Source organism: Malaclemys terrapin, chromosome 15, assembly GCF_027887155.1.
Source record: "Malaclemys terrapin pileata isolate rMalTer1 chromosome 15, rMalTer1.hap1, whole genome shotgun sequence".
Lineage (NCBI taxonomy): Eukaryota > Metazoa > Chordata > Testudines > Emydidae > Malaclemys > Malaclemys terrapin.
The window spans coordinates 9,490,929-9,508,058 of NC_071519.1; the positions used below are offsets into that span (position 1 = coordinate 9,490,929).

The 17,130-nt window shown below is 47.5% G+C and overlaps 1 protein-coding gene across 10 annotated transcripts; it reads right to left on the bottom strand.

Annotated features, from left to right (window-relative positions):
• Positions 1-1,795: 1,795 nt before the first annotated feature.
• On the bottom strand, positions 1,796-16,685 carry LOC128823042 (zinc finger protein OZF-like). 10 transcript variants are annotated; one of them, XM_054005077.1, is made up of 5 exons: positions 16,590-16,685; positions 15,198-15,389; positions 14,224-14,304; positions 7,175-7,288; positions 1,796-6,811 (listed from the first exon to the last, which is right to left on the bottom strand). In XM_054005077.1, exons 2-5 carry the CDS (start codon positions 15,271-15,273, stop codon positions 5,691-5,693), a joined length of 1,392 nt encoding a protein of 463 aa, XP_053861052.1. In that variant the 5' UTR covers positions 15,274-15,389; positions 16,590-16,685; the 3' UTR covers positions 1,796-5,690. The 10 variants fall into 10 exon arrangements, 8 of the variants coding, with proteins under 8 accessions (XP_053861052.1, XP_053861057.1, XP_053861056.1 ...); XM_054005082.1 differs by lacking the exons at positions 15,198-15,389; positions 16,590-16,685 and adding exons at positions 12,271-12,397; positions 12,613-13,650 and having other exon boundaries at positions 14,224-14,285; XR_008441638.1 differs by lacking the exons at positions 1,796-6,811; positions 7,175-7,288; positions 15,198-15,389; positions 16,590-16,685 and adding exons at positions 9,024-9,691; positions 10,696-10,795; positions 12,271-12,397; positions 12,613-13,650 and having other exon boundaries at positions 14,224-14,285.
• Between the last annotated feature and the right edge of the window lie 445 nt (positions 16,686-17,130).

The following is a 17,130-nucleotide window of genomic DNA, read 5'->3' on the forward strand; positions in this document are numbered from 1 at the left end:
TGGGGTTGATGAGGTGAGTGACGACAATTTCGGGAGGGTGGTGTCATGGAGACTGAGGAGGTATCAAGGGGATTTGGGATGGTTTAGAGGGATGGTGTGTGTGCAGAGTTGGGCTGTGGGGTGGTGATGGGAGGTTGTGTGAGGTTGGGGGCATTGATGGGGGCATGAAGGGGATTTGGGGCTGGTGTCAGAGAGAAGCACTCCCACTGACACAGCTGTGTACAGAGGGGATTAGTTCAGTCTCACTGCATCACAGAGGGGGTGTGGATTTTTTGCACCCCCGAGCAACATAGGTATACCAACCTAATTTCACGGTGTAGACCAAGCCTTAGCAACAGCTCAGGGACGGAAGTGTCACGCTGCCTGGCGTGGCTCATATCCGGGAGTGCCAACCTCACAATGGACTGTCAAAGAACAGGGCAGATGCCCCAAACTGGATTTGTGTTCCATGATTAGATTTCAGCAGCCCAACCATGAACTCCAGAAGCACTATGACAGACTCTCAGTGCAGCCCCAGTCCCCTTGGGCGCTCCAATCTATCTTACCACACAAGCACACTTAAGGGTGTGATGTTTTATTCCAAACATCAGAAGATATTTAGGTTACTTCCAGTCTCGAGGGACCAATCACGTACTTAGCTCACTTGCACCTTAGGCCTTGTCTACACTATGGGGCTAAATCAGCACCACTGAGGTCGATGCAGTGGTCTGGCGAAGACGTGATGAGTTGACAGGACAGCGCTCTCCTGTTATCTTAATCAATCCACCTCAACAAAAGGCAGCAGGTACATCAATGGGAAACCATCTTCCGTTGATATACTGCAGTGTAGACACCGCATTAAGTCAATGTAAGTTACCTCAATTTGAGTTACCTAGTTTACATAGCTTAACTAGTGTAATTTACATCGATTTGTAGCGCTAGCGTAGACTAGGCCTCAGATCTCACGCCAAAGCCAATTTTATAGGAAACTAGCTAAAAAATTATTAACTCAGAAACGAAATGAGAGCTATTTACCGGGTAAAGCAGTGCCAGTGCAGACAGGAGGGACATGATTTGTTTTAAATGAGTCAATGGATACGTTCACTGTTTTCTTTCTAAGCATTTAGCTCTGGAGTCAGCCTCACAGCCCAGTTAATACTGAGGGGGCAGTATTAATGAAAGGATAAAACACTTCCTTAATGTAGAGTTAAGGTTTGCTGGTGCAATATCAGCCCCTTGCAGAACCTCTACAGCTGCCAACCTCAGACTTCTGAAAAGCAGGAGATGCAGTTCCAGTTGCCAGCACCACCTTCATCCTGTCCTCTTTCAGCAACATCCCGTTAACACACACACATTTACTCTGCCAACACCCTGCTGGCTGAAATCTACAAGCTGTTCACTGCCTTTTACAGCCCTTCCAACCAGAGCGCCAACCCCCGTCTTGGCCTGGCGAGGCCAAAGCAGACTGGGGTAAGGATTGGGCATGGCCATGACAGTGACTGCAGAGCAAGACGCCTGGACCCCTACTCAGATCAGCCCCACCTCACTGATCTCTCCTCACTCGGACACACTGATCCCCCTCCTGAATTCCTGAAAGCCTGGGTAGGGAGCTTATTTTCCCTTGTGATGGTCTGAGCTCTCCCTCCCCACCCAGACACAGCTGGAGCTAAGATAGATCCCCCTCCATTGCTCCCCTTTGGGAAACACAGTGTTAATTTAGAGGAATCTGAGAAGGCTCAGATGGGGAGTGGCTGATCTCCGCTCACATTCTCCACAGCTCCAGCCCCTGCTGCTTATTGAAGGAAATGACTCAATATCCCAGTTACACATTTTATTAACATGATCAAATAAAACCAAGAACACACATCACTAAGGCTAAATGACTATAAATACTACTCAGCTAACGAAGGGTTAAACAATACAGTGAGAAAGTTCAGGTCAAATCAGTAAATCGATGAGTTAACAAGGATATTGCATTGGAATCAAGTCATTAATTTAGTCAAACCATCAGTTTAATACAGCAGAAAATCAACCCTTATAAATCCTAAAACAGCAACCCAAGAAGGCAGGTGCATATTTAGTGATGCTGAAACCCCAATTGGATTTTCACCCAGGCAGTGCAACCCAGATTTAGCCAGCTGAATATTTCAATACCAAAACCAAATTATTGCTCTCATTTAGCCCACAACCTCAAAGCTAATTAGTTTTCTCCTTAGATTTCATTATTGCATCGCTAATACTTCTCCTCGCCCCAAAACACAGATACAGACCTTATTGAGACATTAGTAAAAGAAGTTCAAAGAGCTCTCGCTGAACAATGTATATCTGACAGCTCAATTCCTTGCAATGCTTCCATAGGTAAAGGAGCTGCCTGCAGTCATTTCATAGGGCAGAGTGTTAAGGCTATTAAGATTTGGGGAACTAGTTCTTCTTAGCATCTTCTTGTGTAGATTTCAGAGGGGTCTACACACTCACACCCACTGAGCCGCACTGTTACACCCCAATCGAATAGAAAGGCTGGAAGGCTCCACATCCATAAAAAAACAATAGACAAAAATAGAAAAAGGAAAATAAATTTCAAAGTTTACAAGGGGTTGGATCTCTGAGCTCTTTGTCTTTGGATTCACATGGGGTAGGAACTGTAGCTGCAATTGAGGAACCAGGTAATGGCATAGATGGTCCAGCACTTCGGGCTAGCAGGCTTTTCAGGTACAAGGAGACTAGTGAAGGCTGCATAGCCTGTCAACGTTGTGCTTCATTCCCCAGAGGGGATCAGTCCTGGGATCCTGGCAGTCAGTCTCTCTTAGACGACTTACATAAGAACACAAGACTGGTCATACTAGGTCAAACCAATGGTCCATCTAGCCTAGTATGCCGCCTGAGAATGACCAGTGCCAGATGCTCCAGAGGGAATGAACAGAACAGGCTTGTTGATCTGAAAGCTGAAGGACTTCCACCCTTACCTTTAACTTTATTGTTGTAGATTCCAGCTTACCCCACCTCCCCTGAGGTCTCTGGGCAAATCAGGTGTGAACTAATCCTTCAATACAGATGTGTCCCACTGCAGTTGAAGTGAGGCAGAGTTTGGGCCAGTGTCAGTCTGAAAAAGCCCCGCTTAACCCAGCAGTTTTCTCAAAGTATCTGCTGTTGTAAACCACATGTAGTGTGGACCTGCGAACCACAAAGGTATCAAACATGAAAGAAACACAAGGCCAGTTATGGGGAGGTTTCCACGGCCAGGTCTGAGGGTTAAACAGCTGGGCTCTAACAGCTGGCCTCCTCAAAAGGAAAAGGGGCCTCAGCACCCATAAAAATAACTGGTTGCAAAAATAAATCATCCTGCATCCATCACCATTTTAAATTCTGACCTCTCCTGCCTGATGTGTCTTTGTTTAGCAAACAACTGAATTGGGGAATTCTGTGGCTGTTACCCTCTAACTGAGTAAAACGTTACACATCTTGTCTCAAGCAATTTTCCTCTTAAACTTTAAAATAAATTTTCTGTTATCAAAATAAATTCCATATGAAATAGAAATAATGACTGTCTATACTGGGTCTCCATTCTCGTACATGCTATTTCTCTCACATGTTCCCCCACTCTAATTCCTTTGGAGTGAGGTTTTGCTTTTCAGGATTAGCCACCATTTCCTATATAGTAGGAGGAGGCAGGGAGAGAACTAGAAGAAAACCTGAATTATATTATAACACTGAAAGTTATCACATAATCAGCCTCTTACTTTACACTAATTAACTTCATGTTTAATTTCATTGTCACTGGTAACAATTTATTCAAAGATTACAAAATATAAACCTATAGGGAAGTTTTCTCTTAATTCCCATTTCCAGCCAGTCAGCTTTGTGTGAAGTCACATTCTACAATAACCTAGAAGCCTTCCATTTCTGTGAGTTCATTTCTCCCATAACTGTGGTGGAAGGGGTCTCACACTATGTGGGAAGGCTGCATCATGAGAAAAAACACCTGTGCTCTATTTTCACACTTTCTAATCTTTCAAAGTAGCAGGAGAAGACAAATGCATTAGACTCAAGAAGAAAACTAAGAGAGCAAACCACAGACTCTGGACTCAGCATTCATGTATCCTGCAGTCTGAACTTGGAATCTGATACATTCCCTCATTGGCTACCATCATTTGCCCAGAATGGAAGTGCTTCTTGTCCAACAAGGCAGCCAGATTGGGACCCATAGGCATGGAATGGCTCTGAAGGAATTAGCTGTTTTTCTCTGTGCTTCATGAAACTTTGGATCCGAATGGTAAAAGACAGTTGTTCCCAATTTAATCATGGCAACCTTTAGGAGCGTGACCAATGCCACTTAACTAGGGAGCAGTGTTCTAAAAATAGTTTACCTGGGCCAAGGTCACCATAGCTTCCATCTCTGGGGTGAAAATCGACCACTGAGACCTGCAATTTCTACCTGAGTTCTTGTCAAATCTTTGACCTTACTTGGAGTAATTTTACACTTCTCTGGTGTAGAATTCTTCACCAACCACACAACATATGGGTAGCGATAGGGAGGTATAACTCCCCCAAATATGCCCTTTAATTTCCTTAATCTGGTGGCACAGATTTAAATTAGGGACTAAATTCAGGTGCAGCTTAGAATCCCTGTAAGACAACAAAAGTCAGGTATCTATTAAAAATAGGTATCTTTCTGTAGCTATATCACATTCAACACGGATTTCATTTTCTACACATTTGCAGCATCTCCCAGGGGTGAGCTGAACAGAAATGTCACTTCCCTTTTCCCCATCTCTACCTAAATAGGGATTGCATTTCCCAAATAATAGGCAACTGATTGGGAAGGAGATATCTTCAGGAGTGACTCCTGCAGGGCCTGGGCCACAACTGCTTTGGGAGACAAACTGCATGGGTATTTTGCTTAGTTACAAATCATTTACTAGGGAATACTTTTCTGAGCCCTTTAGAAAATATATTGACCTAACCAATTGAACAACAGGGGGATTGGGATGGTGATGAGGAATAAGGGAATCCCTCTGACTTACCCTATCTTCTTCTGTTGTTACAGAGGGTGAAATTATATTTTTCCCTATCCGAGCCCTGTTCTTTGTTATAGTTCAATATATTTTAAGTGAGGAAAATGGAAGTGAAAATATCTGCTCTCCAGCACAACTTGAAGCAACATCAGAGCAACTGGCACTGAAACAATTTCTTCCCAACGGGGGAACTTGATGACTAACAATTGCTTTGAAATGAGGGGACAGATTAACCGTGATGCTCAGGGTTTGTTTAGACTAGGAAAAGTGATGGAGTTTAGGTCAGGTCCAGGGGAAAGCTAATGCCAACCACTGCACCTGGGCTGCATCTGCAGTACAACTATAATTGTCTTTTTACATCAAGATCACTAACTTGAGAAGCCAACGCCATGTACAGTCCTAGTGGATGTAAGGCACAGGTAGTTTTTGCCTCAGTGCAGCTTGTTGGGATCAAATCTCTGTCTCCCACCTGGAGCTGATGAACATTCCTGGCTGGAGGGACACACACTCCTACGACTCAAAAGGAAAGGAGTTGATAGAAAAGATCACAGGACTGACCCCAAAGAAGGGTAAGGTGCAAAAGGCAGAAACAGACAACTGATCTGGGGGAGCTCAGAGACCACAGTGAAGATGGTGCAAAGATCTCTATGTGGGAATTAGCAAATGTGACTTTAAAAAAAAAAAAATCTTTGGCCAGCCCTAGACAAGGCATTTATTACAGTTCTCTCTCATGTGGATTTTCTGATGTTTAATAAGGTGTGATCTCTGATTGAAGCATTTTCCACACTCAGGGCATGTGTAGGGGGTCTCTCCTGTGTGGATTCTCTGATGTCTGCTCAGGACATACCGGTGCTGGAAGCGTTTCCCACACTCAGAGCATCCATAAGGTTTCTCATCAGTGTGGATTCTCTGATGTGTGATCAGGGCAGAGCTCTGATTAAAGCTTTTCCCACAGTCAGAGCATGTGTAGGGCATCTGTCCTGCGTGGATTCTCTGATGTCTACTCAGGACATAGCTGTGTTTGAAGCGTTTCCCACACTCAGAGCATTCATAATGTTTCTCATCAGTGTGGATTCTCTCATGTCTGATAAGGTGTGAGCTGTGTTTGAAGCTTTTCCCACACACAGAGCATGTGTAGGGAGTCTCTCCCATGTGGATTTGCTGATGTGAGATGAGGACTGACCTACCAATGAAGCATTTCCCACACACAGAGCATCCATAAGGTTTCTCACCCGTGTGGATTCTCCCATGTATGATAAGGTGTGAGCTCCGACTGAAGCATTTTCCACATTCAGAGCATCCATATGGTTTCTCACCCGTGTGGATTCTCTTATGTGTGATAAGGGCAGAGCTCTGAGTGAAGCTTTTCCCACACTCAGAACACGTGTAGGGTCTCTCTCCTGTGTGGATTCTACGATGTGTGATAAGGTATGAGCTCCGATTGAAGCTTTTCCCGCACTCAGAGCATGTGTAGGGCTTCTCTCCTGTGTGGATTCTCTGATGTGTGAGAAAGTCAGAGCTCCCATTGAAGCTTTTCCCACACTCATGGCATGTGTAGCGTGTCTTTTTCAAGTTGATTCTCTCACGTGTAATAAGGTCTGAGTGGCTACTGAAGTTTCCCTCTGGCCTGTGCTGACTCTCACAGGTTTTTGCTTTTTCTGGGAGTGCACAACTCCTGGAATCATTCCCTTTGGATCTTCCTGATAACATCCCATGGGATTCTACTTGCTCAGCATCTTCCTGCTGGGGTTTCTCCTTGTTCTCACTCACCATCCCAACACCTGATGGGAGACAGAGAGAATCCAGACATAGGTCACTCCCTGCACCAGAGAGTAAGGAAATCTCAGAGAGAGGAATGCAAAAAGGGATGAACAAACCAAAATATGTACAGGAAAGATCAAACCTATCAGGAGCGGATTATCCCTAAACCTTTCCCCAGTGAGGAAGGGATCAGTTCTGGGTGTGCATCTCACCAGAACTCTCAGGGGAAAGTTAGATTGGGGAGGGACCTGCTGCCAGTTGTCAGTCAGGGAAGGTGGGAAGCCACGAGTGACATCTCCCTAATGATTCCACATCTGCAAGGAACAACCCTAAACTTGGAGAGCTCACATCATCTTTGTAGGGCATCCCAAATGTTTCTTGATTCACGGACAGTTTTTGAGCTGGTTTAACCAATTCCTCACCTGTGCAGGCAGCTCTCGGGAGCACTTCTTTCTCAGAGCCGTGAAAGTGCAGGACCCACAGCTCTTCCCCTCGTTCCAGCTGCAAGATCACATCAGGTTTGGAAACTGGAAACCCTGCTCAAGGCAAAGAAAACAAGAAAGGTCTGTGGAATTTGTGGGATACTTGTCACAAGGAATATTCCATGGTTTTAACACCAGCTCATTTTTAAGTAGTAACATCCCAAGGCCAGCTTCCTTGGCTCAAAGTGGCAGGAGAGGTATTATTATAAATCATATTCATTACCTTAGTGCCTAAGGGCCAACTAACAGTGGGTCCCCGTTGTGCTAGGCACAGTACAAACCCAAAATAGTAGATGGCTCATGCCCTGAAGAATTTACGATCTAAATAGACAAGACAGACACAGAATGGGGGAAGGCGTAGAACCTACCAGCAGAGTGAACTATGTGAAGGCAGAGTGACAGATCTGATGAACACAGGCATATATCTTTAGACTATTGTATTTAATGTTATGACTAGGGCCAGTGTTTTCTGGAAATTGACGCTATTACTGCATTTTTTCCGAAATTACTCTTCATTTCTGGAATCACCCTTCATATCCGGAATTCCTGAACAGAGGGTGGGTGGGGCATGCAGGGTCACAACCCCCCAGATTTCTTCCCAGAGACACCTGACTCATCCCCAGGGTGCGGGGCAGAGGTGATGTGTGGGCAGGGCACACAGGGGACAACCCCCCCACGCCCCAGATTTCTGCCTGGCGACTCCCGACTCCTCCCCAGGACAAGGGGCAGAGGCTGGGGGCTGGCTGCTGTTGAGACTTGCTGCCAATTTCTTCCCTCCTCATAAAAGTCTGGACTCAGCAAAACCACTGTGGAGCTTCCCATGGGCAGGTTGGGCCCTTGGCAGTGGGATGTCGGGCTCCCTCATCATGCTGTAGAGCGGACGGCGCTCGCACCGGCTCTCGGCTGCATCCACAGCACCTCTCCCCCGCTCATCTCCCCTGCACACAGCTGGTTCATGCCCCGTCTCCCCAGCACACAGCCGGCTCTAGGCTCTCAATGCCCAGTGTCTGGGCCCCACCTCCCCCACACAGCTGGTTCATGCCCCGTCTCCCCAGCACACAGCCGGCTCTAGGCTCTCAGTGCCCAGTGTCTGGGCCCCACCGCCCCCACACAGCTGGCTCCTGTTCCCTCCCCCCAATGCACTTTCAGGCTGTAATGGATTATATATTGCTCATGTTTGTCAATTACTCTGTTTTCATTGCCAGCAAAAACTGGCCCTACCTATGACTGTTATCTGCATCTCTGAGCCAGCCCTTGAAAGCACGAACACTTCACAGACCATGATGCTGAGATGGGCCAGATGATACCAGGAAGGGCTGAGGGATGGGTTTCCTCTGCAATCTGGTGTCATTAAGGGGTGATGAACGACAGATCTCAAGGCTGGTTCTGCAGATCTCCATCTTTCGAAGCTTTGCCCCATCCAGAAAGGGGCTGTGACTTATTTTACCTCTTTCAGGAGACTGAAGAAGACAGACTCACTCTTTGGGGAGAAACAGCTAAGTTTGAGCTGACTGAGGAGGGTCTCTTTGGGCTACAAACTGACATGGCCTGGTAACCAAGAGGTAAGCTTTTAATGCACTTTGGAACGGATCAGGGATTCCCACGAGGACTGATGAGGGGGCGATGGTAAATACACATTTAGATGCTTTTCTTATTTTATATCTTTTCCCCATAAGGCACACTGACACTGTCATGGATCCATAGGATCTGTGCAATGCCTTGGCTTTTAAACAGTCCTTGGGAGGTGCCCCTTGAGTGCACTAGACCCCCAAGGGGTCCCACTCTTCCACAAGGATAGGCCATGTAGCTTCAACACCTGAGACTGAGCCTCTGGCTTCAACACTCCTATTTCAACCTGTGAGCTCTGCCAGCAGGTCCAGCTGAACGATACTCCTGTTCAGAGACTGTTCCTCAGTCAATGCACAGAGCAAGTTTTTGTTGTGACATTGGGCAGACTTTTAAAACATAGCAGGGTTTATTAGTCAACTGAAACACAGCATTGGAATGTCCTTAGATTAGGACAGAGAAGCAAAGACGACAATAGAGTCCAATACCCTTGAGCCATTCTGCTGTAGAAAACAGTTTGGTTTCCTTTCACTGTGACTGTCCATTTCTCTTTGCTCCGGCAGAGCTTCCTGCGTCTGCGAGCCCAGTTCTTCCTGCTCCCAAAAACATAACGAGTCCATGTATGCTTCAGTCAGCCAAGCGGAGATCCTCCCATGGACAGGTGACAATTATTCCTTTGTCGGGTATTCCATTGATGTAGGTTGGTCCCAGCCCGTCCTTAATGACCCATTCATATCACCATCTGACAGCTACGTGACAAAACCCCTCATGTCTCCTGCTCTTTATAATCATAGCAATACCAATCACAGAGGGAAACTGAGGTGTGTATTGGCATCAAACACGTATCACCAAAATTCCCACCTCTATCACATACAGACACTGCTCACAGCCCTTGGAGAGAAAGCAAAGCACAGGAACTGAACATTAATCCAGTGAACACAGTGCAGGACAATCTGCAATCCTCAAATCCTGGTCAAAAAGGAGAGGTATGTGGTTCCCTACCCATAGAGAGGGGCTTGGTAGATGCCCGATACCTGAGAGGGAATTCCTTGAGCAGACCATGGAGGCAGGTCAAAGGCTTAGCTACCCCAGAACTGTGACATCACAAAAGCACATTTAGGGGATTTAAGAAATCTAGTGACTCAGGTGTAGTGGGAAGGAGAATTAAACTCCCCCAGTGTGTGGAGAAGGCTGGGGAATTAAACACTAAAATTCAGGAGCAACAGACTCATAGACTTTAAGGTCAGAAGGGACCATTATGATCATCTAGTCTGACCTCCCGCATGATGCGGGCCACAAAGCCGTCCCAACCCCTTTCCCTTGATTCTGCTGTTGAAGTCCCCAAATCCTGTGGTTTAGAGGCTTCAAGTAGCAGAGAATCCTCCAGCTAGCAACCCCCGCCCCATGCTGCGGAGTAAGGCAAAAAACGTCCAGGGCCTCTGCCAATCTACCCTGGAGGAAAATTCCTTCCCGATCCCAAATATGGCGATCAGTAGAACAGCCTCTAATTCTTCCGGAAAAGGAGAATGTAAGAAACAAGAACTCGGCCACGCAACCTCAGGAGGGACAGGCTCAAATATCCAAGGAGCCTGAAGGGAAGACACCTTGTGGCTTCTGCAGATGGGGAGAGCGGGGACAAGACTCTCTCCAAACTCTCACTTCCGTTGACGCTGACCTGATTTTATGATCTATGACCTAGTCACATGTCTTGTGGTCAATTTTATACTCGCTAGAGGTAAAATGTCATCATCGGAGTATTGCTTATTAGCTTGGAACATGCATGGAGGGGCAAGGAGGTGAACATAAATAAATGGGTTATCAAGCTTGCTACAGTTAAGGGCCTTATATTAGGTGGAGGCTTTGTGGGAGTAGTTACGCTGAAATCTAGGATTTACCTGAATAGGCCTAAGGAGAGAATCCCAGGTCAGATATTTTGCACCTTGATTTTGAGAGACTAACGAGGAACCACAAACAGGTGCAATACGCCACAGGGTTCTGAAAGAAGGAAGTTTGGGGTGGGCTTTAGCAGTTGGGTTGCTATGCAGTATCTCAGCAGTTGCACCACATTCATAGATTGGAATTAATAAATAAGTGATGTAAAGCATGAGTATTAATGCTTGATGCTTAATTATGGGTTGGGGCAGCTATTGACATTCTTGTAATCAGAGTAAAGGAGCAGATATGGTATATAGCCATCCTATTACCATAAGGAAGCGGATAAAATACCTCTTCTAGTTACCACTTTTTCATTTTGTCATTTTGTCAGGTCCCCGAGTAAAGTGAAGCAGGGCCTCCATTCTGATGGTCTCACTTGCCCCTCGATCTTTGTTTCCAATGGTGTCCACAACTTGTAAGTATGCATAAGGTAAGACCCTCTTTACTATACTTCCCTTAGTCTAATCATTATGTTTATTGATCCTTGCCTATGATTTCAATTATAACTGTCTGTATTAAATCAAGTTTCTGTGTGTTTTACCAAATTCCATCTTCTCAATTAACTTTGAGTAGCCATGTACAAGGGCAAGCTGTACCCCAATACGTAATCTCAGAGCTGTAAAAAGTGCCCATTTGTGCCTAGGTAGTGGCCCTGCTATGGGAGGGAGGAATGCAGCAAGGACTCAGGAACGATGGCCAGGGTCGCTGTGCATAGAGATGGGGAGGTTATATGGGGAGGGGCGTAATGAGTGAGAGAGGGAGTCAATGTAAAAAGAAGTGAATCAACAGAAATAAAACTGGAGCGTAGGCTTTAAAATAACAAGACTTGGGTAGGGATTTGGGGTTAAAGGTCTGGGATCCCCCAGAGCTGTAGATCGCAAAATTTCTCCTCCTTCCCACTGACCCACCCAGCCCACTTCCTGGGTGCCCTTCCTCCACACTCCCCTCGCCTTCTTCCCATTACTCTCAGCTGGCAGCACCTCCCAGTACCTTGGGAGCTTCTTGTGTTCCCTCCTAGTCTCTCACTACCCGCTCCATCCCTGCTGCTTCTTAGCTCTCACCCTGCACACACCATCGCCATTTCTTGGAACCCCAGAATTATCAACTTCCCCACTTCTACCCCCCTTTGCACGGCTCTGTTCTCCCTTCACCTGTGGGATCCTGAATGGCAACATTATGCACTCTCCTATCAAAAGATGAGCTCATCTGACAGTCACACATGCCATGCGTCAGTCATCGACCTATTTACTCAATTTAGAATTCTACGGGTGGCATATTTTCCTCTTCAAAGGAGGAAAAGGCATGAAACCTATAGTTATTAATGTATCCAATAAGGATACATTAAATGCAATTTTAAAATGACTGACGGCACCAAAAAGGCACACGTCCAAAAATTATTCTAGTGGGTGGGAGATAAGGGAAAAAAAAGGGGGGCAAGGAAACTTGTCAACACTTGTATGACGAATAAAGTTATTACTACTCAGGTTCTTTACAGACCCCACAGCTTCTAATAACCGAGGGACAGGACTCCTTACCCAGCAAGACCACCGTCTCATAGTTCTCCTGCATGAGATCATTGTAGAGGGCTCTCTGAGTGGGGTCCAGCAGAGCCCACTCTTCCCTGGTGAAATGCACAGCCACCTCCTCGAAGGTCACTGGCCCCTGAAAAAGCAAGAGTCCAACACTCAGTACCTGCTGCCCCACTCACAACCCCAGTATTCACGGAATAGCAGCACCAGGTAAACGGAAGCTCTGCGAGGCACATGTTAGCAAAGTCCCACCCCACCTTGCTTAGAGCAGCCAGGAGGCATCAGAGGGTAGAAAGAGAGAACATTTGTGTCTCCCAGCAGACAGACGGAGGCAGGGTCTTCTCATACCTACTAGCCAGAGCTTGATATAGGAGATGGGGCTGTCTCTGGACCCTGCTGGTGGCTTCCTGGTAGGAATCCCAACACACTCCAAATAAAATATATGGAAGAAAGGGGAAGTCAATAGTAAAGAATATAAGTGAGAAGGTCAGAATTGTAGAAGACTGGCTATAAGAAATCAATGACCAATCAATGACAATAAGAAGGAAGTTTCTAACAGTATATTAAGTACAAAATTAATCCTAACAATGGTAGTGGTAAATTACTCGACGGAAATGGCAGAATTATCAAAAATAATGCAGAAGAGGTAAAAGTGTTCAATAAATATTTCTCTCCTGGATTTGGAGAAAAACAGATGTTGTACTCATATCATAAGATGTTGATGATGACATTCTTTTCATTCCAACAAGAATTCATGAGGACATTAAACAGCAGCTATTAAAGTTAGACATGTTTAAATCAGCAGGTCCAGATAACTTGTAGCCAAGAGTTTTAAAAGGCCTGGTGGAGGAGCGTGGTGGACTGTTAATGTTGATTTTAATTAGAACTTGGAACACTGGGAAAATTCCAGAAGACTGGAATAAAGCTAATGCAGTGCCAATATTTTAAAAGTGTAAAAGAGATGACCCAGCTAATTACAAGAGTGTCAGTCTGACATCGATACTGGACAAGATAATAGAGCAGCCAATACTGGATTTATTAATAAAGAATTAAAGGAGGGTAATATAATTAGTACCCATGAACAAATGTTTAGAGAAAATAGATCCTATCAAATTAACTGGATATCCTTATTGGATGAGATCAAAAGTTTGGTTGCAGCTAATATTATTGATGTAATATACCTAGACTTCTGTAAGGCATATGACTTGGTTCAGCACAATATTTTGACTAAAAAACTAGAATGTTACAAAATACACACGGCATACATTAAATAGATTAAAAACTGTGATTGTAAATGGGGAACCATGGTCGAGTGGATTTCTTTCTATCAGGTTCCCGCAAGGATTGGATCTTGGCCCTGTGCTATTTAACATTCTTATCGATGACCTAGAAGAGAATATAAAATCATCACTGATAAAGTTTGCAGTTGCCACAAAGATTGGGGGTGGTGGTAACTACTGAAGTGTCAATAGATTTGGGCTCCAGCACTGGGAGTCTGGGAAGTTTTCCCAGCCCTTGTTGGAGGGCTATTTCCTGCTCCACAAAGAGGGGAAGTTCCATTCCCAACTCCTGTGCCTTGAAATTAGGCCCTATCTGACACTACACCTCATATTCAGTATAGTGGTATGATTATAATATGATTAGGTCATAATTATGATGCATGCTGTTGTGTTGGGTGATAACAGGGCCTGGAGAGGCTGACTGAATCTCCAGCAAAGCAGTGTGAGAAGGGCCAGCCCAGCTTGAGGGTTAGAGGGCACAGTGGTTCCCAGAAGCCCCCGAGACTGCACCCTGAGGGTGACAACCCATCACACCCTAGATTAATCAAGTCTCAGTGGGTTTCTCACATCCTGTTATTTCCTGCCTCCCACCACGTACAGCAGATACCACCTTCCTATGCCTTTACTGCTCCTCTCCCTCCAAGCAGAGCCCACCACCAGCTCCGTGATAATCTCTTACCTGAGCAAGCTCCATTGCAGCCATTTCCTTCCCCAGGGAGGATGGGAGGATCTGGAGCAAACGTGGACATTATTCTGTAGCCTGATAGGACGAGAAGGGCAATCAGAGAGAATTCAGACGGGGTTTTTGTCCATTCCACATGCTGATTTCCCCCCCCAGGATTTCTCCTTGCTAATGGACATTCTAGGTTCTGCCACACTGTGAAGCACAGAGTGACCTTATTCCAGTACAGGCCTAGCCCCCTCCCACCAGGGTATAACCCTCTGAGACATGGTGACACCCTCCCAGTAACAGTCTCTGTTACACTTATCAAGTTTGCGGATGATATCAAGCTGGGAGGGGTTGCAGGAGCTTTGAAGGATAGGATTAAAATTCAAAATGATCTGGACAAACGGGGGAAAAGGTAAATAGGATGAAATTCAATAAGGACAAATGCAAAGTACACCGCTTAGGAAGGAACGATCAGTTGCACACATACAAAATGGGAAATGATTGCCCAGGAAGGAGTACTGCGGAAAGGGATCTCAGGATCATAGTGGATCACAAGCTAAATATGAGTCACAGTGTAACGCTGCTGCAAAAAAAGCAAACATCATTCTGGGATACATTAGCAGGAGTACTGTAAGCAAGACACGAGAAGCAATTCTTCTGCTCTACTTCGCACTAATTAGGCCACAACTGGAGTAGTGTGTCCAGTTCTGGGCGCCACATTTCAGGAAAGATGTGGACAAATTGGAGAAAGTCCAGAGAATAGCAACAAAAATGATTCAAGGTCTAGAAAACATGACCTATGAGGGAAGATTGAAAAAATTGGGTTTGTTGAGTCTGGAGAAGAGAAGACTGAGAAGGGACATGATCACAGTTTTCAAGTACATAAAAGGTTGTTACAAGGAGGAGGGAGAAAAATTGTTCTTATCCTCTGAGGATAGCACAAAAAGCAATGGGCTTAAATTGCAGAAAGGGAGGTTACCCACGAAAGCTTAAGCTCCCAGTACTTCTGTTAGTCTCAAAGGTGCCACAGGACTCTCTGTTGCTGCTCTCTATAGGCATCTGTGCAGTTCCTGGCACAATGAGTCCCCCAAACTCGGTCAGGGTTTCTGCAGTGCCCAGCACACTGGGGGACCTGAGCTCAGGCAAGGATAAGAGCCCGGATCTCAGTCAGACACCTGGAGAGAAAAGCGGGAAGATTTTCAAGAATTTGCTATCAGTATTTCAGAACTAAGGAGAAAATGGGGCACACACTAAATATTTGCCAATGTAAGAGAGAAGCAGCAACACCTGGGGAGATTTTCTGTCACCATTCAACAGTTCAAGAGAAAAGAGCGGAAATTTGAGGGGATTATACAGCGATATTCAATCAACAACAGAATGGGATGGATTCTTCTTGTCTCACATTCACATGGCCAGCAGAGCCCTGGGTGATGTGGCTTTCAGAGGAGAAAGAAGAGGGGCTGGAGTCAGAAAGTCACTGGCTGTGGGGTCTGGAAATGTGACTAGCAGGTGAAGGCGGGGGGGGGGGGGGGGGAGAAGCTGCTGGGTTGGGCGGGGGAGGGGAAGTAGCTGGACTGGAAAACCTGGGGCTGGGCCGTCTCATTGGGGGACGCTTGCTCCTCCCTTCCCTTCCTGGGCCTTTCCATGCCCTGTTGCCAGCTGAGAGTGGCCCCCCACCCGCCCCCCAGTCCAGAGGTATCCCTGTCTCAGGGGTCTCCCAGTCTTTGCCCATTCACCCTCTTCCCAGTTCAGAAATCACTCAGGGGAACGATTTCCCACCTGAACAAGGACAAATCACTGCAGGTAGAAATGGGGGGAAACACCCCAGACCTGAGATTGGAACTGGCCACTGGCGAAGTGGCGAGAAAATGGGGCACAATCGGGGGAGGGGAACAGAGACCTTCTCAGGGATTTGAGGGAAAGGGGGGGGTCACCCTGGATGTTGCTCGTTGCTCTCTAGGGAGAAGGGGGCAGGACTGGAGAGGATGGGGGGTCCCCACGGGAGGGGGCAGCGGTAAATCCGAGGGGATCTCAGCCCCCCCCTTCTCTCCCCGCTCCTCGGGGGTCACCGGCTCTTCTCCCCCCCCGGCCATGTCCGGGCTGCACAGACATTTTCCATCCGCCCCTTTCCCAGGTCTCCCCCCCGCCCGGCCCCACGCAGGGACCCCAGTGGGGGCTGGTTCTCCCCCGTGGGGCCCCAGGGCAGAGCCTGGCCGGGCCCGGGGGCGTTGGGCTCCTGCGGGGACAGCAGCTCCGAGCCCCCCGCGGGCGCTGCCCCAGGGAGCAGATCCCGGCGCTGCGAGATGCCGGGTCCCCCCCACGGACACTGGGGCAGAGTCACCGCCCGGCCCCGCCCCCGGGGCTCGCTCCGGTACCTGGAGGCTGCAGCGCCGCAGCGGGGCGGGCAGAGCCCGGGGCGGCCCCAGCGGGAGCAGGGCGCGGGCCGGGCACGGGGGGTTAATGGGTCTCCCCGGCACAGACCCTCCTGCTCCCCCGGCCCCGCAGCACCAGGGAGCAGCAGCAGGTGAGCGCTGCCTCTGCGCATGCGGCACTCTCCCTCCCCCGCCATCTGCGCATGCCCAGAGCCGGGAAACACAAAACTCTTCTCCGGTTCCAGGAAAGGCTCCAACGGCCCCGCACGAGCCAGGCAGAGCCGCAGCGCCCCGCCCGCGTTCGCAGCCCAGCTCGTCCTCCCCCCCCTCTTAACATCACTTCCGCTCCCGGGAGGGACAGGAACTACATCTTCCAGCCTGCCCCGGAGGCCGCTTCCGCCCTCTTCATCTCAGGGAAGGGAGGGTTTCAGCAGCTGTCTTCCGCCTCCCTATCGAACGTCACTTCCGCTCCCTGCGGAGTCAGGAACTACATCTCCCAGGCTGCTCCTGGGGGGGTGATTCCGTCCTTTCCAGCCAGGTAAGC